Source organism: Gymnodraco acuticeps, unplaced genomic scaffold (genome assembly GCF_902827175.1).
Source record: "Gymnodraco acuticeps unplaced genomic scaffold, fGymAcu1.1, whole genome shotgun sequence".
In the NCBI taxonomy this organism is placed as follows: Eukaryota; Metazoa; Chordata; class Actinopteri; order Perciformes; family Bathydraconidae; genus Gymnodraco; species Gymnodraco acuticeps.
In genome coordinates this window covers 426,314-448,389 of record NW_022990165.1, presented here as the reverse complement: position 1 = coordinate 448,389, position 22,076 = coordinate 426,314, and the positions used below count along the sequence as shown (strand labels likewise).

Sequence of the window (22,076 nt, the reverse complement as noted above, 5' to 3'; positions counted from 1 at the left end):
TTCAAGTTATATCTGTAATTACGAGGAAGCCAGTGGGAAAACATGTTATTCAATCTCTATGTAAAAGTTAGTTTTTTTGGTTCAGATTTACCACAAAATCCAGTGAAATTGAGGATTATGTATGTGTGTTGCAGTAATGTATAACAAATGTCCCAATAATGACAGTTACAAAATAATCTGTACACTGTTGTGATTCTCTATATTCCGATATTGGTGAATGCAGCATTTGTGCCAACGTCACTTCCTGAATAACGTATACTGTTAGAGATGGCGGCGACCTTGTGTCGAATATTACTACCGAAACAGGGTAATTTAACGTTTATTCTGCCTTTCTAGCATTTTTCTTTGTGTCAGTTACGAGCTACTACTGTCTTTTCTATCTATAATAAGCATGTTCAGCTACGTTTCAGTTAAACAGCGTGTTTTAGACAGGCTAGCTGGTGTTAGCAGAGCAGCCTCAGCTTTTATTTCATGTTAGCAGAAGTTTAACACACTGCATGTCTTTCAGGATGGCTTCCCTTCACACAGTGTGTTCGGCACGGCTCCAAAGCTGTGACTCGACACAAGAGGCCGTTGCACTTTCTCAAACAGAAGCTGATGTCAGTTACACGGTACATTCCACCCCCACGACCCGCTCCTCCTGGAGCTTATCCACGACAAACCATCAGAGACCAGGAGGTAACAGTCCCCCCTTTTCATCCTCTATCTGACAGATATGAGGTATTAAGTGCATGCATTTCCAGAGCTGGATGTCATGTTTACAATTTAGTTTGCAAAGTGTATTGAGTCCAAAACATTGCACTTACATAGGGGTGCAATTAAGGGTCGGTACATGTCCTAGAAGTTAAGCTCTGGGATTCTGGGAATTCTGCACCATTTCCAAATACAAATCTTACCTTTTTAAAGAGTGTGGGTAAAAACAATGTTTGGAGTGTTTGTGTTGATGTGCCAATTATAGTTTAATACCATGTTCAAATAGTCAATTCATTTAAATAATCTTAACAATTTATTTCTATTATTACATACTGTTTTTCACTTTGTCTGTATCCAATTTCTTTTGTTGAATTGAATAAAGGGAATAGTCGAAAAATAAGTGTGTATTTATTTATTAAAATAAATTCACTTTTCCAAACTCTTCTCTTTTATTCCACCAGGATGACCCTTTCACGATACTCGTTAAGAAGAAAATGAAGAGCGTGTTCCAGGAATCAAAGATGATCGCTGTGGTCCAGAACAGCGGCAGTACTGCTGACGAAATGATACTTCTCAAGTACAAACTTCATAAACATGGCATCACAGTGAAATTTTTCCCCAACCAGGTAATGCTAAAATTGTTGTGTCGTTGACTATTTTTCCCTTTTTAAATGAAGTAAAGAAAATGTATCATGTCAGAAAAAAAACCTCCCATAATGTTGAATTTTAAACAAAGTATTGATCCTAAATGTACAGGGAACTTATGGTTTATGATGACCTTATTTAAGATGTTAAAAATATCCTAGTTTAGTCTAATCCTTAATCTTGCTTTTTTAAGGTGGTGCGTTCGTTCCTGAAAGACAGCACTTACTCCAACATGGCTCCTCTCTTCATTGGTCACACGGTTCTGTTCATTAGTAAAGAGCCGAAGGTGAAGGAGATGCTGTCGTCTCTGAGGACCAGCCGACATATGCTACTCCTGGGTACGTTCATCTTCTGTGTCTGCATGCAGAGAAAAACGTTGATATGCAGAGTGACAAAGATCACAAGCCAGGAATTACATATTCATTTAATCAAACGATGGGCCCAAAATCCACACAACACAAAGGCCTAACAATTTAATAACAAAATAATGATACACAAAAAGGAACTTAATTTAACACCCTATGTTAGCAAAACAGCTAAGCAGAACAGAAACGGTGCTTTTTAACACTTTATTCAGTGTCTTTATTCGGCTTAAAATGTAAAACAACTCGGTTCACAGCCCGTACGGGAGTTCCGTTTCCCGTGAACGTGGCTGAGGAACACTTTTTTTATTAGGCGCTTTCACACCGGAGTACTTTTCCCCGTACTTTTCCCTTTTTAGTTCCGATAGTTCCTGGGATTTTGCGTTCACACCAAAAAGAGTACTTAGTTCAGAGAACTTTTCACCCCTTTTCAGTCCCTGCTAGAGAGGTGGTACTTTCCTGGGGACAAAAAAGTTCAAATATCTGATTGGCTGGGCGAATTTCAAACCACGCCCTGTAAAACTCTGAAAAGTTTTGTGAAGTTGCCATTTTATTTGCTGGCATTAGCATTATTAGCATTAGCCCAGCGCACCAACGGAGAGAGACTAACTTATGGCAACACAACAAAAAACATGGGAGCGGTGGAGATGAGGAGGTGTCTGCGTTCTGGCGATTTACTCTGAAGCCAGTCCCCAACTCCGGGGACTTCCGGCCGGGGACTTTGGGCGGCAGTATATGCTGTGAAGTTGTTTGCGGCCTGCCAGTAAACCCAAAGCATAAGAAGAAGAAGTGACGTCAGCGGCTTCATTTGCCTAATCCTCCCCCAGGGACTTATTTCGGTGTGAACGCGATCTGTACTTAGTTCATGAGAACTAAAGAGTTCTCATGAACTAAGTTCTGATTAACCTTTGTGGGAAAAGTACTATGGAGACCTTTTCTGAATAATTCAACCTTCATTACTTTTAATGGACGTATTTAACTAGTCTTTTTCTATTAATTCTCCACTGCTGTCCTCACTTCAGTTCAGGTTGGGCTCTCGGCACAGGCAGCAGGCTTTTGGCCTTGGTGTTTATGCGCCCTAGTGTATGGAGATAAGATGGCGCCTGTTTTCTCAGGCTCTCTGCATCAGCTGTGTTAAGAGGTGACTTCCTTCTGTCTCATGAATACAGATAATGAAACGGAAAATAAATAGACAGAATATAATATCTTATCTGACAGGTGCCTTCTAGAGCCTGCTTCTCTATATGAAACATAACTGGTTATAACTCTGATGGAAAATATCTTCAGTGTCAGACATCTGTTTAGAGCTCTGTGTTCTGATTATTTGCTCCAGGAATTTCAATCACAACGTTGAATGTTAAAGAATCCTAACTAGAAAAGATTACGGCAAGAATGTAATAAAGACGACAATTCCCATGATCACACGCTACTCTACATACCCAATTTACTCGGTTATTTTTGTTCTGATTGAGTGTCAGGAAATAACATATTGTGCGTTAAATACATTTTGATCTCAAAGCAGAGCAGCATGTTTTACTCTTCGTTTCCTCCCCTGAAAACCATATTAAACAGATAGTGATCATTTAACTGCTTCTTATCCACCTCTGCCTTGCTCATCTGTCAACAGGAGCCTGTATAGACAACACGCTGCTGAGTGCACAGGGGGTCGTGAGCTACTCCAAGCTGCCCTCGGTGGCTGTGGTCCACGGGGAGCTGGTCAGTGGGCTGACCCTGCTGACCTCCCAGACAGCCGCCATGCTGCAGCACCACCCGGCCCAGCTCTCTGCTCTCCTGCAGCAGCACGTCAAACAGCAGAGCTCCGAGGGAGCCCCTAAAGCCCAGGAGGCCACGTAGAGCTGGAGAGGAAACAATGGGAATGTTGCAGATTTCCAACTGCTTGAAATTACAAGGGAACGTCGGCTTGGATGCATATTTTGCAATTTATTGTAATTAAGCACCAAAGAACAAGGCAGATTTTTAAGATTACTCCACAAAGAACAAGTTGTTGGTTTACTCAATCTCAGAGCATGGTGTTAAATTCAACTAATTCAAACAATGTGCATCCACCAATAGGAGCACTGTGGCTGCTGTGAAAAAGCTGCTTTCCGTGCTTCTCAACCTATCAGAGGAAGTCTTGGACGGACAGAGCTGAAAAATGCAATTCCTTAGTTCAAGGATATTGTCACACATAAATAAACGATGTAAACATAATGTATTGCTTAGTCTCTTTTTTTTTTAATTTGGATTTAAGAATTGCAGGATTAATAAAAAATGCATAAAAACAAGAGTTTTTATTCATCTCAAAATTAGATTCAGTGACAGAAGTTTTGTAAAGTGGAACCACAAATGCCACTCCAGCCAAAATAAACACAAGTGGTCACAGATCCTGACTAAAGTTAATCTGCAGATTAGGGCATGTTAATCTGGGTCAGTTAGTCTATAATGGCCGCCTTTACAAGGCAGACGAACACTATTCAGGCCAATCACTCCATATCATATCAGAGGGAACATCAAACCGTATACTTTTATAAACAAAATGTTTGTACATAAATGTACATGATTTATACACAACACACATAACAACAAATAAAGTAAAAAAAGTTTTGGCCAGATTCACTATCTATTAGAGTGGGAATCAAATCAAATCAATTATAATTACAGGAGCTCAAAGGTTTTTTAAAGCATTGAATTTTGTTTGAATTTTTCTATTTAGTACATGCTGTCTAAATTTTTGAAATCATCGATTTGCAGATGTTCTTTAATTTGATTATCACAAAAGATACAAGCTGCAGTCACCTGCAAACTATTAAGGTGATGAATAATACAACATATATTTAATCTGCATAGAATGATCGACACATAAATAATTTACACCAAAAATGGATGTAAGCCTGTTCCCCCTTAAATACCACATTTGTCGTATGTTAAGATCTTATTTAAGATCCCCCCTTTGCTTTAGAACAGAATACACTAGGTGAGTAGAGTGGCTGGATTTACCCTCCACTACAGCCCTGCTAGACGCGGTGTAATCCAGCTAATGCGGATAATTCCCAGGACACATTGCGCACGGCACGCTCCTCCTTTGTTGTAGAGGCACATCTCTGGATTGGGGGGAGTCACCCACCAGCTGAGAGGCACTTCCGGGGAGATTATGTGATCAGAGTTGGTGCTAATCTGTGGAAGTAACATGTAGTTTGACTTTTTGAATGATTTTCGAAGGAAAACAACTCTGTCTTCTTCTTATTCGAAATTGTGATTCCTCGCAGCTTCTTTAACGCCTAATGAGACACTGTTTGGATTTATCAGGCGCAGAGGACTGCAACAGATGATGAGAGAAGGGGGTTAATTTCAGGTAAGACTCATTTCATGGCTTTAAAAACACAAAGTTAAGTTTGAATTCTGAGGGGAATAACCCAACCAAACCATCAGAATTGTTCATATATCTTAAATGTTGATATGCAGTTATCTCTGTCGTGTATGCACCCTGGCTCCTGTTACTATTGTTAATATACAACATTTGTTTGGTTACTATAGTCTTCCTTTTCTCTGCTGGCTCAGGGACATCTTAATGGGCTTTAGATAAGACCCTGACTAGTTCACATGGGCCCTGAAGGACTTGAGTGGCATTAAGGATGTGGGAAACATTCCCGCATATAGGTCATGTCTCATGAGACAGGTGCGTATGATAACCAAAGGTAAAACAAAAGCTGGACAAAAGCTCCAGCATGAGGCCTAATTTCAAGAAATAATTATTTGTGACTTTTGCAATTCAAGTGAGTGTGGGAGCCAATTTGTTACATTCGGGCCACTGAGTAAATGGAACTGGCTGCTAATAAGGAACCATTTTCACTAAAGTATACGAGTGTACCGGCTTTCTTATTGAGCTTTATAAATTCATTGTCTGTCAAAACATTGCAGAGTGTGTGTAACAGGCAACGTCTCTAACAATCACACACATTTACAGCTGACGGCACACAATATTCCTCCCTCCAGGTGATGTAAATGTCTCATATTCTAGATTATAAACGGAATCCTTTGCAATTTGAGGAGGTAATGTCTACACCCATTCATAATTATACGTCCCTAATCTTTAATTGGCTGCATTTTTTTCAAAGAAGCAAGATTATATCACTGTCATAATCTCTGCACCTACCCCATTCTCTGGCACCATGCAGTTTGGTGGCTGTTGCCCAAATGCACCCTTCACCTCAGCTGACTTTCCTTTTGTTGCCTCCCGTTTGGGAGCTCTTGGTCTGCTCTATTCTGGTTCAAATAAGAGGAATTGTGGCATTCTGACAATAAGAGTCTTTGAGCAGCCCTTGAAATACTTTATTGCATTTTAAAAGTTACTTCAAATGATTTAACATTTTATTAAAGTGCATGACCTGTGCATGATGCAACTGTGAAACGTGTACTTTAAACAATATACTTCTAGATTTCAAACTGAAGTTTGAAAATTGTTAAGTTTGCAAAGGTGAGTTCCGTTTAAGAAAAGTTAAATAATAATACTTTGTACGCTAAGTAAATGTCTTGTGGCAACTGTAAAGTAACTTCATCGCCATCCAGTGATATCCAAACCAAATTTTACGTACAATATTCTTTGTGTTCCTTCCTGACTAAGCGAGCTCAGAATCGTGTAAATCCTTTCATCCTGTTTCCACCACATGCTGTTATCTCTGAGGTCAGCTACTCCCATCCTCTCCTGCCTTACATAACAGCAAGCCGGTCTGCTCCTGCCCAGACTCATAGGGAAATCAGCTCTGTTGTAAGGCTTCATTCATTTTGATCAATTAAGATGGCCTATATTGTGTCTTCAGTAGTGATGTTACAAAAACTGAAAATATCTGTGTTTAAATGTATATAAAATACAAATGACAGAATACAAAATTCCAAACTTGAGTGAATAAAATAAGGTTTGCATAATAAATAATAACCACAATATTGCATACACTGGCCCGTATAATCTAAAATAAAATGTCCCAATTTTCCTCATTGCAAACCAATTGTGATCACCTCAAGCCTCAAGGTTTGCTTTTAAAAAGTGCATAACGTTATTATTGTTCAGCACGTATGCCAGTTCTTGTATCAGTGCTCCCTGACCCTTCATGTCTGAGAAGCTAAAAACAAACCCTGAAAAACCAATTAAGCAAACGTTAGTAATCCTGTCCTTGCAGACGGTGTAGGCGGTGGTGTTGTTGTACAGTATCCTGTCCAATAACGTTCATTCAGTCTTGTTACATAAACAAGAGCCCAAATGACCAAACCAATCAATACTGTGACACAAACATAAAATATTCTTCTTCTTTTTATTCTTTAAACAATGTTGGATACATTCTCTTTTGCCTACTAACCCTAATCCTAAAATAACTGGTATAACAATATTTTGCATTACAGCGTTACTCAAAAATGATCATTATAAGCTTCAATGCAAGGATTTATAAGAGCATTCTAGGGTGTTTGTCTTTTTTTAACCCCCCAAGCATGTTGAAAAACTCAAAATTAAGAGACTATTCCATGACAGTTACCATATGAATGACTCGACATTATCATATTAAATTGTTCCTATTTTTACTTCTAACGCAATAAAAAAGGAAAATGGTGGCGGCTGAAGCTAGTTCCATCATGTTAACTTGCATGATTATCTGCCAACAAACTTCATTTCAGCCATATTTATATAGAAAATGTACTGTATCAATTGTCTGGTTTCGGCATGAATATAGTTTTCGGGGTAGAGCTCAGTGTGGGGACTTTAGATCCAGAGTGATCTGGATGAGGATGTACAAAGTGTATCCAGGTAGTGGTAACTGGATTACCCAGAGTTCCATCTCACCTGCTGTTCTGTTGAGCTGTTTAACACTTTCACTTCGGTTCCCTGCTTGTAGAGCCATCTCGTTGGCAATCATTTGCTTTTCAACAACCAAAGAGGAATAATTATCAAACGTTTTTTTATTAGGAAAACAATCCAACTTCTCAATTGTGATGATTTTCAGCTTTCCTCTGTTGTATAACATTGGTAATAAATTGAATGTCACCACAAGGCCAAACTTGCGACGACCATTTTTGCTCAATCAGAAAAAAAACAAATCAGAAATATGAAAAAGAACGTTATTTGCTGCTCTACCTCAGATGTCTTTGCATTTCTCCTGCCATTTAAGAAAAGCATCCTCCAAAGCTTCTTTGATGTGTCTTTCTATTTGTTTTTAATGATATCATTAAAAATATGATCTCTCCGCTATCAGGGAGGGGAGTCTAAAGTCTGAAATGGAATCTTACGGATCTTCACTGAACCGCAGCCAGTCCCTCGCGAGCGGCCTGGAGAAGTCTTCCCCGAAATGGAAGCCCTCCCACTCTCGGAGCAGCAGCACCGTGTCGTCCAGACAGGTGAGTCACAGTTCACCTCAACAGAGGGGGTTATGGGTATATGCATTTAATTGTTCCTTGTTTAAGGGGAGTTGAATGTTCATTTCATTTAAAACCTTTATTTATCCAGGTGTATCCCATTGAGATCATTGATCTCTTTTTCAAGGGAGACCTGCTCAAGTAGGTTCCACATGAAACATAAAAACATAAACAGAACAACAAAAAGGACATTTTACAGCATCATTACAGGGATTACAATTTACATAACTATCCACATGAGCAGGTACCAACAGCTTCCGATTGAGTAGCATCCAACCGAGCTTTAAAAACATTTAGTGGCACCAGATTGCTCAGTTTCCATTTCAATTGCAGACTATTCCAACATTTTCCCACACCACACCACTCCTCCGCTCCCTCCACTGGCTTTCGGTGACTGCTAGAATCCACTTCAAGACACTGGTACTAGCGTACCATGCTGCGAATGGATCTGGCCCTTCCTACATCCAGGACATGGTTAAACCGTACACCCCAGCACGGGCACTGCTCTGCATCAGCCAAACAGCTCGCTGCACCCTGACTGCGAGGGGGACCCAAGTTCCCATCAGCAAAAACACGTGGGTTTGCTATCCTGGCTCCAAAATGGTGGAATGAGCTCCCCATTGACATCAGGACAGCAGAAAGCTTGCACATCTTCCAGCGCAGACTGAAAACTCATCTCTTTCGACTCCACTTTGAGCGATAGATTTATTAACAAAGCACTTATATACTAATAAAGGACTGGCTTATCTAAAGCAGTTGAGTAGCACTTGAAATGTTTGGCTCTATGAAACCTGATGTACTTATATGATTCTGTTTTCTTCAAGGTTGTGTCTTCCTGGTCGAATGTACTTATTGGAAGTTGCTTTGGATAAAAGCGTCAGCTAAATGCAATGTAATGTAACAGAGGAGCTGCGCATCTAAAAGCTATCTTCCCTAAGACAGTCCTAGCAGTTGGCACATTTAATAAAACTACAGCATGTGATCTCAGGCAGTAGCCACTTACAATTCACCATGAGATCAGGGAGCAGATATAAGATGGAAGTTTCCCTAACATGGCTTTGTATATAAAAATGTACCAGTGACTGAGCCTCCGTACAGTTAGTGAAAGCAAACCAGCCCTTGCATACAGGGTACAGTGATGGGTTAATGCTTTACAGTTTGTCACAAATCTCAGTGCGCTGTGATACGCAGCATCTAACTCAGTGTTATATCAGTTACTATTCAACCAGGATAATATGTGACTTTTGTTGTAGTTTAAAATATCCTATCTTTATTTTGGATAACAGTTGTTATTTTTGCATGAAACCGCTGATATTAGTGAGCAGGTGCTTTGGCTGATTGGGTGAGAGCGAGAGGCAGGGGAAATCAGTCAAATCAATGCTGTCAAAATGTGTCATCATTGTGTCACATTTTCCAAGCCTTACAAGATACATCCAGAATGCACATTTTCAAACAACACTTAAAATGGTCTAACAATAAAAGTTATACCTGTTCACAAATCTCAAAAATATTATTCTCGGATATTCAAAATTCAACAAAATACAAAGATTACTCATATATATTAGTTAAATAAAATTAAATAAAGGAAATACATTAAATAGTCCCTTTATCCTTTTCCTGACAAAGTTAATTCATGCACATTTCAGCAGAATATAAGGTTTTGTCACGCTATTACATGAAAAACCTGACAAAAACATGAAATAGTATGTCAAATAATACAAAGAAAATGGGACTCACACTGGTCATCCAATCCATTTCTTTGTGTTTTTATTTGATCCTACCCATTCTGTTTAGGTTATCAAAGACTGGGAGGTGATTGACGACCTTCATGTAGAAACTCAGCCTGGAGGTGAGAACCCTCCTGACACGACCATCCCAGGGATCTGTGAGGGATATCTCCTGAAAAGGAGGAAGTGGCCACTGAAAGGTTGGCACAAGGTGAGAAAAGCATCCACTCTCTCATTTTGTATGTTCATTTTTAGTAATGAAGGAATCAATTTCAAGCAGATGATGTTTGACCTTTTCTTTCAGCGATACTTTGTCTTGGAAGCCGGGTACTTGCGTTACTCCAAAAACCAACATGATGTAAGTGAACATAGTTAATGACATTTTGTTCCCCCTACTATAAAGAATGACTGATTTGAATGTCCTCTTAAGGTCACCATTGGAAGAGTCCAGGGCTCTTTAGATGTGAGCCTGGCAGTCATGACGGTAAACAAGAAGTCCAATCGGATTGACTTGGACACAGGAGACATTCTTTACCACTTAAAGGTAAATGAACATACTTTTCAAACCAACAATCGGTTTGGCGTCAGCATTAAAAAGCTTAACACATGCATTTCTTGTTCCTCCAAGGCAAAGAGCCATGAGCTCTTCTACATTTGGTTTACCAAGCTGCAAGCCCACCGCCTGTACAAGAAGGCGGCTCATGGTCACAGCGGCATCCTGCTCACACACGGAGGTGCAGCTGGACAAGCTCAGAGAAATGGAGATCTGGTGAATATAAAATAAGAGTTGTTTTAGACCTAACAGAACAATGTTTAAAGCTGACTCATATTAACCACGTGTCTGTATTTTGGTCATCAGAGCTCCACAGGGATGCTGCCCTCCGCCAACACCGCTGTGAACAGCAAAGTGTCGGCCTGGCTGCAGCACAGTCACAACCCAGACACCTGTGTGCAAGGTAGTTTCATGCATAATATATATTAAATATATTATAATTTATATATCAGTTACTTACCCTTTAAATCGTAAAGAAAACAGTTTTTTTTGCATGTTTCCATGGTGAACAAAGAATCCAAAAGTGTTGATGAATTAAAGTAAAGGGGGCCACAGTACCATATATAGTGGGACTGTTCATGCAATAGTCTTTTTAAAGATGTGGTCTTAGATACAATTTGGAATATACTGACACTGTTTATAAACAGAATGTTTTGATATGACTTTTTCTTATTTTTAAGTTTTCCTCAAGAAATCAAGATAACAATGGGTTATTAAATGACATACAAACAATTGTTATGGGTGTGATATATGATATTAAGGGGAACATTTGTGCGTAAATCATATACATTTTCTCAAAGGTATGTCAAGTGTATTGCGTGGTGGGAAATGTAAGCGATACATAGACAATTTGGAATAAATAGGACGATATCTATAGTTTAGGTGCATCGGTTTTGATTTTATTTCCTTAACTGTCCATCCTTAGTCTGACAGTGTTATAGTAAAGCATATATCCATGAATCGATGAATCCTTTAATATTCCCCTCTGTTTTCTCCCAGAGCTGAATCGTTGCCATGTGGATATTTCGGAGATAAACCGGTTAATCCAGAAGCTGCAGTTGTTGGAGGCGGGCCAGGCTGTCAATAACGGAGACCTGAGGCGCATCATCAGCACACAGGTATACTGCTGTTTCTGAGTAGCATGACATGAAATAAAAAACATTTATGGCAATACAATATTTTTTTGTTTTTTATTTTCTAGAATCTGTTGCTTGAGAAGCCAAAGAAGCCGAGGTCAGGGAAGATTTGGCACTCTCGCACATTATCCAGAGTGGAGGCCCTAGGAAAGGTAAGAATGCTCTGTAACTTACTAACTGTATTGAAATGCTACATTTATTATTTTACTGATAATTGACTTAGAACACATAGAATTGAAGAATTTGATATCCCGATCCTCCTCTGAAATTGCGTTGTATTTCTTACCCAAAGCCTATTCGTGGGATGACTAAATCGGTGAGTGGGAATGGGTTTAGACAACTTGATTCATAAGAATTATTAAATGTTCTGAAAATGAATAATATGTTTTATTATGTGTGTTTCAGTGTGGTAGACCCCTTACCTCTAAAGCATTTGTATTCAACTTCAAAAACCATGTTTTCCCACAGAACAGGGTTCAGAAATGACGTGAATTTGAACATTTCAGTAAATAAATAGATCAATCAAGTAAACCTACATATTCTTTAGATGCTAGATTTTTTGTTGGTTGTCTATCCTAAACAATGGATAGCCGTAGTACTGCAGGCTAATTTATTATTAAACATAAATGACCTAATTTAAACTTAAAGTGCCTTAAAGTGAACAATGTCAAATAGCTGGTGGGACAGAAAATCAGCAGGGCTGTGGTACTAAAGGTCCAGGTTTGAGCCATAAATAAAGTAATCAACCGGATGTTCTAAATGTTAATAAGTCCTACAATATATTAGATTGTACCAGATCTATCACAAACATTGTTGTATTAATCTTTTTTGTTTTATCTTTGTATTTCCTTACTGTCATCTAGAGTTTAGATATTATTTCTCCTATCTCTTTGTCTTTCCGCCATTTTCCCTTCTGCTTAAGAAACTCTTAAGCCTCTTAAAAGTCCTCCTCCCTGCTTCTTATAGTTGGTCACTTTAGGGGCTCTCTTAGGAAGTATAATGCTTTGTCAATAACCTTGATCTTTACAACGATATAGTCTCAACTGTATGGGGAAAATCTTAGAAAGATATTGCTATTATGAGGTTCTTAAAAAGTTGATGCGTTGAGCAATTTTTGTTGCTTTGCCAAAGTAATATAATCTTTACAAATGTTCTGTTCACCTTCCTAGCTGTCCTCCAGTCACCTGGGCAGCTCGCCTCAGCTCGGTGCGTCCGTCCCTTCTATCCCAGACTACGTCTACTCCCAGCTGTCCCCTCCCACTGTCACATCCCCTGAGGGAAAGAAGGTCCACCAGGACATCTGCACCATATCGCTAAGAGGTCAGAAAAACACAAACATGCATTTATACACTCAGGTACACAGGGATCCTTACAATGTTCCATTTTAAAAGAGCAAAATCCAATAAAGATTAGAGAATCTACAGTAGTGTCCATCTTGACTGCTATTATTTTAAATGTTGAGTCAGTGTCCTTGTTTGTTTTAATCATATTTAGTAAACCTCATCTGTTTTTTTGGCAAGTATTGGTTACTTCAAGTTAGGGCATTTTAGTAAAATCTTAGTCAAATAAAAGCTAAACTATTTTAGCCTAGTTTAAGCCAGTAAAAACTGTTTTAGTCACAGATTATATTGAAGATTTTAACCACGATATCACCTTGTTTTTTCTCCTAAGCCCTATTTCTTAATTGGTCATTTTAAAGGTCTCCTATCATGCAAAATGCACTTTTCGATGTCTTTTATACATAAATATGTGTTGCCAGTGTGTCAGGGATTTCACAAAGTGTCAGAAAATACAACCCTCTCAACATTTCTAAAAGTGTGGGTACAAACGGAGCTGATCCAGATTTGCGTCTAATATGACGTAATATTGGAAATGTGGACCCACGGCCCTTTCAGAAACGTTGCTATCAGAAGCAATGCCCGACGTGTTTTGGAAGTAATATGGTCTTTGTTTACATGAGCAAGCATCGCTAACACTCAGAGCTAACGCTGTACTGGAGAGTATGTGTAAAAAAGCAGGAAATAAAAAGGTACTCACCTTGTGGTAAACCCGCAAGAAAAAAAGCATTTGAGTTTCATACTGTTTCAGAAATGATCCTTGATGTGGTTATGAACATGATATGGCGTTTCATCACGGTTTCATCCTCCACCCGCTTCTTTTTTAAATTTTATCTATTTTTTAAAGCTTTAGACCCAGAATCAGGGCTGAAACAGAGGGATATGAGGTATGTTTGGTATTTTGAGTAAAACACATCATAGACATGATTTTTTATATTTTTATTTTTAGAGACCCATAATAAATGCCTAAAAATAGTATGATAGGAGATCTTTAATTTAAGTAAGTACGTTATTCTGACTTTTCCTGTCTTTGCACATTGTGTTTGGCCACTGTATTCCTGATATGGATAGAAACAATAACTTATTATCCTAAATTTAATTTCTTAACAACATTTGAGTCAATTTCCTTCAATAGTATTGCATGTTAATCTTCACATTGATGCCATCTTAACATTGTGTCAGTTTATTCATATAAAAAATATAGTTGACTAACATATTTAGCTATAGTTTCAATAGAAAAAACTAACACTGTTCCAGAAATATGATTATGCAAGGCGGACAATGTTAAAGATGTTCAGAATCTGAAATGAATCTGCATCAACCTTTCCTCTGAGACTTCTCTTCTCTTTCCTCCTCAGTGCTTGCCTCTCTGAAGTCAGTGCATGAAACTCTGTCCCAGGAGAGGCAGAAGCTGCAGGAGATCTGGGAGCCAAACAACATCCACCAGTCTAACACGTTAGCAGAGGTGAGATTCATGCTGCACCTGTCACCTGGATCTTCTAGAACATATTCCCCTGTGGGTTTGATGGCAGGTTTTTTCTTCCTCTTTCTATTTCTCCATGGATAGCCTGCAGCGGCGTCACACTTATCCCACAGGCCTCCCTCAGTGGCAGACTCGGCTGCAGAGTATTTTGACGCCAGCGCTGACGTGATTTGTGATGGTTCCTCTGAGGTGTCTGATGAATCAGGACTCAGTGATGGAAGCACCACCAACTCTGAGCCAGAGGAAGGACATGGCGAGTACATGTACACGAATGACTGTCTTTGCAATGTACATAAGATAGAAGGGAGCAGGATATCAGTGTTGTATTGTAATCAGTTTCATCTTTTTTAATAATAATAATAATAATACATTTGATTTGTATAGCACACTTTAAAAACAACATCCTCTCAAAGTGCTTCACTATTCGATGAGAGAAAAAAGTTATCTAAGAAACATATTTAATAAAAACATTTTCAAATAAAATACTTACAAAACCAGGGCGCTGAGTTCATTTAGAATGCTAAGCAAACCTAAAATAAACTTCTGTTAGGTCAAAAATAACGTTAAATAATTTTTAGACAGGGTTGAGTGGAATTTTCTTTTTGCTATTTTGAACAGATTAAATATGGGCTCTCGGTTCATAGAGTGGGTCAAATCAATTTATAAAAATCCTAAAGCAGCGGTCATCACTAACTGCAGTTCCTCAGATTTTGTTTCATTAACAAGGGGGACAAGACAGGGATGTCCACTGTCACCTTTGGTTTTTGCTATTGTGAGCATAGCAAAAATGTGGCTTTAAATACTTAGGAATAAATATAACACCACACCTGGATAATCTGTTTAATTGACTCATTGACAAAATCAAACAGGATTTATCTAAATGGTCCACATTACCAATATCACTGCTAGGAGGAATCAATGTTATAAAAATGAATATTCTACCGAGATGTCATTTTCTTTTTCAAATGTTACCATGTTATTTATCCGCTGATTATTTTAAATCTCTCAATAGACATATTTCAAAATGTATCTGATGTAATAAAAAACCAAGAATCAAGTTAATTACTCTTATGAAACCAGAAACCTTGGGGGGGGTCTTGGTCTTCCCAATTTCCAACACTACTTCTGGTCAGCTCAATTAAGAAATGTATTATCTTGGTCTCTGGGAAGACAGGATTCCCTATGGGTTCAGTTAGAAGCCAATATCTTTGACCCGTTGCCAGTGGAAACTCTTATATTTGTTAAAGATTTCAATAAGGTGAAAAATATGGCCAAATGTTTTACAGTGCTCAATACACTTTTAGCCTGGAGGGACTGTACAAAAAAAAGTTCATAACTCTGGTATTTCCATCTTTTCTCCTATTTTGAACAATCCTGATCTTAGCAAATACTTGTTGTCAATCAATATAAACAAATGGACCAAATCAGGTATAAAGCAATTGAAACATTTGTTTCATAAAGATATAACATTGAAATCATTTAATGATTTAAGAGCAGAATATGGCATTTCAAATAAGGATTTCCTCAGATACCTGCAAATTAGGAACGTGATCCAATCAATTATCAAAGGCATTAAACTGAGATCGGGATTGTTAGAAGAGGAGGAGATATTGATGTCATCGAGCACGATCAAAGGTCAAATTGGTGAACTTTATGCAATTTTTTCTAAAAGTAGTGAGTGTACTGTGATATTACAATGTAAATGAAATGGCTTATTGTACACTATAATGAAAATAAAAAGACTTGTAAATTTTTTTAAATAAATAATAAGAATAATAATTTAAACTAATTTGTGTTTTTTTTCCTGGAAACTCTGAACTTTAATCTTTTTGTGTGCATAAAGACCTTTCCCAATTATTATTTTTAGGTGTTTAAAGTGAAAACCAGATCTCCCCCCCCCCAGCATTTTAACAAATGTTTGCAGGCTAACTCACAAACTCAAAATGGTAAACATGGTAAACATTATACCTGCTAAACGTCAGTGTATTAGCATTTAGCTCAAAGCTTTGCTAAATTAAACTGAACAGAGCTTTTTCTGTGATTATTATTATTTCATTTCACTGTCATTACAGCATCGGCCACCAGGAAGTACCGTGCTAGCATTCACGGGAGTCCAAACGGTGTCGTTCCCAGGAGCACCGGCTGGCGAACGACGCTGCCCGCTCCATGTCCGGACAACAGCCACGTGGGCCTCATGGCCATCCTCTACAATAACATAGGCAAGTCTCACCACTCTGTAATAACTTAGACATTTTGTGTATAGACACATAGCAGTTTTCTAATGTGCTCTGTGTCCTCAGGTAAAGACCTGGCTCGGGTCTCCATGCCTGTTCCTCTCAATGAGCCTGTTACCCTGCTGCAGAGGCTGTGTGAAGAGCTGGAGTACAGTGAGCTGCTGGACACTGCCAACAACACCCCAGACCCCTACCAGAGGATGGTAGGAATACTATCATCAAGGCACATTGGGGAACATGTCACCACTATAACCCAAGCAGATTTGATGCATATGCACCTGCTAAGAAGAACGTTTCATATATATAAAGACTCCAGTCTAGGATTGCATGATTGAATCCAAATGCCGTGCAGCTGTCTTTACTATTTTTAAATTGACCAAAATGAATGTTTAAGATATGCTTCCTGTCTTGTCGCTGCACACAGAATGAGCAGTGAAAATGTCATATATATTTTTCTTAAATAAACAACAAGGAGGGTTATGTCACAACTAACAACAATGTCTATTTCACATCCTCATCCTCCTTTTTCTAGAAACATTTAAAACAAGCTCAGAGACTTAAAATACATTATTAAAAATAAGTCAGAGTACCTGAGAATGAGAGACAAGGGAATGGAAATGTGTACAATATTTGTTTACTTCATAGTTTGCACCAATTACAGATGAAACTGTTCATGTTATTTTATTTCTAACAGGTTTACATTGCTGCCTTTGCTATCTCTGGTTACTCCACTGCGACGTTCAGGAACCGCTACAAGCCCTTTAACCCGGTGCTGGGGGAGACTTACGAGTGCGTCAGAGAGGACCGGGGCTTCAGCTACATCAGTGAGCAGGTATCTCAGGAAGAACTTCACCAACACATTTATTACAGGATATCTGATTCAGGAAGATCTTTAAGAGCTCTGAGTGGCCAATCACCATTTATCCCCCATAATCCCCCTTAATTAAGATGGATCACCCTTGGTGTAATGGAGCAGCTCAGACACACAGAGCTGCACAAATCAGCAGAGTGATTTATGGCTGTAATAAAATAACGGTAACTAATCATGTTATTAAAAATTAAAAACACATCATTTATCGTGGAGTGAAAATTAATTAAATGACTGTCCTCAATGAAGCAATTCATCTCTACAACAGTATTTTAGTGATGTAGCTCTTAGAAAAATAGAATTTCAGGGAGGCACATTGACATTTAGGTGACTTATTATACAGTCATAATTGTGTATTTCTTATAGACTAAACACTTTTGACTGTGATACACATTTATCAGTTAAGCAGTTAAGTATCATGATACAATGGCTTCTGGTAATATCATTGATTATAATTCCTGGTATGTGGTCAGAATTAACGCTTCAATTTTGTATTATCTACCATAACAATAAAGGCTCTTTATGTTGTAATGCAGGTGTTACCAAAGCCACTGGTTAAATAATTGTGGGTAATGTAGTCCTCAGGTTTTAACACAGAAGGCATGACATAAAAAAGACGATATCTCTGATTCAGCTTTTGCATTTGCTGCAGCACCAATTAAGGAGCGATGCTTAAAAACAAACACAATATAATGTGTATCTCACAAGTTTACAAGATCAACTCAAATGATAGCTAGTGTCAATACAATGCGTTCCCTCTATAATACTCATGAAGTATCATTTGTATTATTTCTTTCTTCACCAGGTCTGCCACCATCCCCCCATCTCTGCCTGCCATGCTCACTCAGAGAACTACTCCTTTTGGCAAGGTGAGAGTCTTCAGATTCCTAATTAGTTTCAGTTAGTCAATCTAATGCCAGGCTTACAACACTTGTTTATTTGAATTCCTAAACAGACCAGCGATGGAAAAATAAATTCTGGGGGAAGTCACTGGAGATTCTGCCAACAGGGATGGTGAATGTGACTCTGTCAAGGTAAACAGATTAAACCTGGCTATCTGTATTTACTACGTGGCCTCTGTTAGATGAGGCATGACACTGACTAGACCTATTACATGTCATGGATTAAATGTGAGATGCACCATACTTTATGTGAAGCGATCAAGGTTATCTACCATTGGAAATAAGTTGAGATCAATGAGACATGAAATACCTTCAATGAGTATCACTGTTTTAAAATACAGTCAGGATATCCCTAAAAACATCCATCCATATTTTTCTCATGGCTTCCAGAGCCAAAGCGTTTAATATTATGATTTCATAATCTTTGGGATTATTATTTGTTATTTTCAACTTTATTTGACAGTTAATAGTGTTGAGATAGACAACTTACGGGGGAAGGAGAATGTTGGAACACACAACAAATATCCCTGGCTTGGATTGAACAAGGGACAATATAATAAATGATTTTGTCCCAGAAATTTAAATAGCATACATGTCCATTGTAATTTTCAAAAACGCAACATGTCCTCTTCCGATTGGTCATTCTGTCCAATCAAAAGCCAAAACAGTGAGTTAATCAATTGATATAATGGTATAAAATGATGTAGAACAACGATAATGATACAAAACAAAAGACACAAACAATTCACATATTTTGCCCCTTTTCTTTGGTAAAATACTCGATTTTGGTGTTGTGTCCAGGTATGGAGATCACTATGAGTGGAACAAAGTAGTGACCTGCATCCACAACGTCCTCAGTCAGCAGCGCTATCTGGAGCATTACGGAGAAGTCACCATCAGCAACCTCAAAAGCAACGTGTGCACCTGCAAGATTACCTTCGTTAAGGTGAAATCAAAGACTTCCTGGATTACTCAGTCATTTTTAGTTATTGCAAGCGACTTTTCTGTGTTTCGTTTCACAGCATATCTCAGGCTTTTGACATATTTGTATTCTGTTGTAGTCTCGTTATTGGGGTTCAGACACGAACAAGAATGAGGTGCAGGGCACGGTGCTGGACCAAAGTGGGAGCATCATTCACCGGTTTGGAGGTCTTTGGCATGAAGGCATCTTCTGCGACACCCTACCTACTCCCAAATGCGTCTGGAAGCCAAGTGAGTCTTTGTTCTGATCACATGATTACAACATGTTCGTCCTTGAGGTTTTTCTTATGTTGCTTAGATTCTGCTTTAGACGTTGAGGGTTTAAGTGGAAGTGACCTGAAATAATCAAGCGTCCTGTTGCCTTAACTGCTAATCAGTGTAAATCCAGGTGTCACATTCCTGGAACAGTTCACCTAACAGGCTTCTGTCCCCTCACAGATCCCCAGCCGAAGGATCACCTGATCTACTACGGCTTCTCGGACTTCGCCATGGATCTGAATGAACTCCCCCCAGACCTGACGCCCCTCCTGCCTCTCACAGACAGCCGCCTGCGCCCAGACCAAAGGTGAGCAGAGCTAGAGACCTTAGAGCAAAGAAATGCACAATATGTTATTTTCCTAAAGTGGATTCATGGTAAAGTTATTCTTTAAATTCTTTCTCTTTTTAAAAGGATGCTGGAGGAAGGACATTTGGATGAAGCAGAAGCAAAGAAAGATGTTATAGAGGAATATCAGAGGGAGCGAAGAAAAGAGCTCGCCAAAAGGGGGGAAGAACATATTCCACGTTTTTTCAAGTAAGTACATTTTAATGATTAACTACCATACCATAATTTCTTACTGTTATTATTAATGCTAAATGTTCAAATCTAATGTTTGGTTCATGAATTTCTATACATTTGAAGTACTTTTATCCGAGTCTGGGCTTTGGCATAACAATTGGTCTGAAAATGTGTTTCATGGGTACATGGTATCGAGCACAAACTATATAACGAGGCCTGCAATGTACTATAACTTTTAGGGCCTTTAAAAGATCCGAAAGCAATGAAAACTGTGCATTTCAATGTCCAAGAACTCGAGGGGATTTCATGCAATGTATTGTTTTGTCTAACCAATAGTCCAATCCCAATAATAATATTGTGATAACCAATAAAATAAAGAAAATACTCAATTGAGAATCTTGAATCTATTACAAAGCGACACACACATTTCTTACAATGTTCCTGTGAAAATAGATGAATGGCAATAAACTCCAAGTTTTTCATTGAATATTTTCTTCTTCTTCATCAGGAAAACCAAAGACTCCTGTGGACGGGATGTCTGGCTGACAAACGGGACGTACTGGAAGGTCAGAGAGAATCCAGGTTTTACTAATGTTGACAACTTAACTGTCTGGTGATCAGACAACAGAGACAATCTAAAATGCCAGATAAAAGACAGGTGTGAGAGATGTTGGACATTTGGACAGCATATATGAACCGCTCTGACAAACGTGCAGGGTGGAGATAGTGCTGCTGGCCTCTCCTCACTCCTTGGTGTGTTCCCATGACCGGCTCATGGGAACCCTCCGTCAGACCCCCCAGGTCGCCCAGCATCAAGTATAGGTGAATGAACATTTTTTAATGCATTTCAATATTCTTTTTAGACTACTCAAGCATACATCTATTTTTGAGAATTTTACAGTTTTAGGCTGAATGTGTGAAGAACACTCTGCATTACTTGAAACAAATGACTTGAAATACATTTCTCTATCAGGTTGACAGAATCAAACATTGAATCAAATGATGTCCTCTTCTAATGATGAGTACAATTGTTTGACTTTGTAAATGTTCATGTAAAGGGTACAATTGGTCTGTTTTATTTGGTATATTGGATTTTTTGCAGGGAATTTGCACCTCTAGAACAATCAAGATGAGAACATTATACCTGCAGATAGTTATAATCTGCACCCCCCCTTGGCTTTACGGAGCTCTATAGTGCGTCTGACAACTTAACTGTTCTGTTTCACTATCACTGCTCTCATGGTGTCACGTTTTCAGTGTAACCAGAAAAACACATTTGAAAAAGTCAACTTGTAACCTGTCTAATAAAAAACATGGCACATTTCCTATATACATACAGTACACCATATTTACCTTAGATTTGATCATGTGTCAATGTTCAAGATGCAGGCAAGTGTCCCAAAAAATGAATTCTTGACCGATAGTAATTACCCATCTTGTAGGCTAATCCAGCCACAGCTACAGTATATTTACTACCAATCGGTGTGCTGACGTAATGCATTTGAAGTATTCGAAATTGGTACTTGTGACTTTTACAATAATGATCAAAACAGCCTACTTAGAAGGGGTAATTGCAAAACCTCTGGGCTTTTCCTTAGATCATATGAATGTCAAAGTCTAACATCTAATTTATTTATTTTTGAAAAGCAAAAATAAAACTTCAGTGTGTACTCATTTAAAAGAGGAGATAAGATATTTTACTCTATTTTTATGTCATTATTAGCGAATAATATCCAACTGGTTGGAAACATGTAGATATTTATAAAGTAACATCTTATCTGTGTTTTAATTTGTCTGTGGTATCAATCTATTATAACTGCACATCACTGCAGATACATGTATACTCATGGTAAGTCAGACTTTTGTTTGAAGTTGATATTATGGCACAAGTTAATTCTCATATAATTTACAAGGTGTTTTTTTTTGTTAATTTGATCAAACGTTCTGCTTACATGAAATAAAAAGATCATCAAAACAG

General features: G+C 38.4%; 2 protein-coding genes across 2 annotated transcripts; both read left to right on the top strand.

Moving 5' to 3' along the window:
• Positions 1 to 223: 223 nt before the first annotated feature.
• Positions 224 to 3,911, top strand: mrpl10 (mitochondrial ribosomal protein L10). The gene is made up of 5 exons (XM_034217550.1): positions 224 to 307; positions 509 to 678; positions 1,155 to 1,319; positions 1,532 to 1,676; positions 3,328 to 3,911. The coding sequence occupies exons 1-5, from the start codon at positions 268 to 270 to the stop codon at positions 3,552 to 3,554; spliced, it is 747 nt and encodes a 248-aa protein (XP_034073441.1). The 5' UTR covers positions 224 to 267; the 3' UTR covers positions 3,555 to 3,911.
• A 226-nt stretch (positions 3,912 to 4,137) lies between these two features.
• Positions 4,138 to 22,071, top strand: osbpl7 (oxysterol binding protein-like 7). The gene is made up of 22 exons (XM_034217545.1): positions 4,138 to 5,052; positions 7,940 to 8,081; positions 9,894 to 10,037; positions 10,131 to 10,184; positions 10,257 to 10,370; positions 10,455 to 10,595; positions 10,686 to 10,782; positions 11,379 to 11,497; positions 11,581 to 11,667; positions 12,685 to 12,835; positions 14,211 to 14,317; positions 14,420 to 14,588; positions 16,408 to 16,554; positions 16,636 to 16,772; positions 17,264 to 17,401; positions 18,243 to 18,306; positions 18,393 to 18,471; positions 19,141 to 19,285; positions 19,401 to 19,551; positions 19,759 to 19,885; positions 19,991 to 20,113; positions 20,607 to 22,071. Exons 2-22 carry the CDS (start codon positions 7,962 to 7,964, stop codon positions 20,713 to 20,715), a joined length of 2,523 nt encoding a protein of 840 aa, XP_034073436.1. The 5' UTR covers positions 4,138 to 5,052; positions 7,940 to 7,961; the 3' UTR covers positions 20,716 to 22,071.
• The last annotated feature ends 5 nt before the right edge of the window (positions 22,072 to 22,076 follow it).

Excerpts from the sequence above, each read along its gene's own strand:
- osbpl7 (XM_034217545.1), top strand. The coding sequence starts at position 7,962 with ATGGAATCTTACGGATCTTCACTGAACCGCAGCCAGTCCCTCGCGAGC. Across the intron at positions 8,082-9,893 it reads GCACCGTGTCGTCCAGACAG|GTTATCAAAGACTGGGAGGT; the intron begins GTGAGTCACAGT and ends CATTCTGTTTAG. Across the intron at positions 19,886-19,990 it reads CGCCTGCGCCCAGACCAAAG|GATGCTGGAGGAAGGACATT; the intron begins GTGAGCAGAGCT and ends TCTTTTTAAAAG.
- mrpl10 (XM_034217550.1), top strand. The coding sequence starts at position 268 with ATGGCGGCGACCTTGTGTCGAATATTACTACCGAAACAGG. Across the intron at positions 679-1,154 it reads AAACCATCAGAGACCAGGAG|GATGACCCTTTCACGATACT; the intron begins GTAACAGTCCCC and ends TTATTCCACCAG. Across the intron at positions 1,677-3,327 it reads CCGACATATGCTACTCCTGG|GAGCCTGTATAGACAACACG; the intron begins GTACGTTCATCT and ends ATCTGTCAACAG.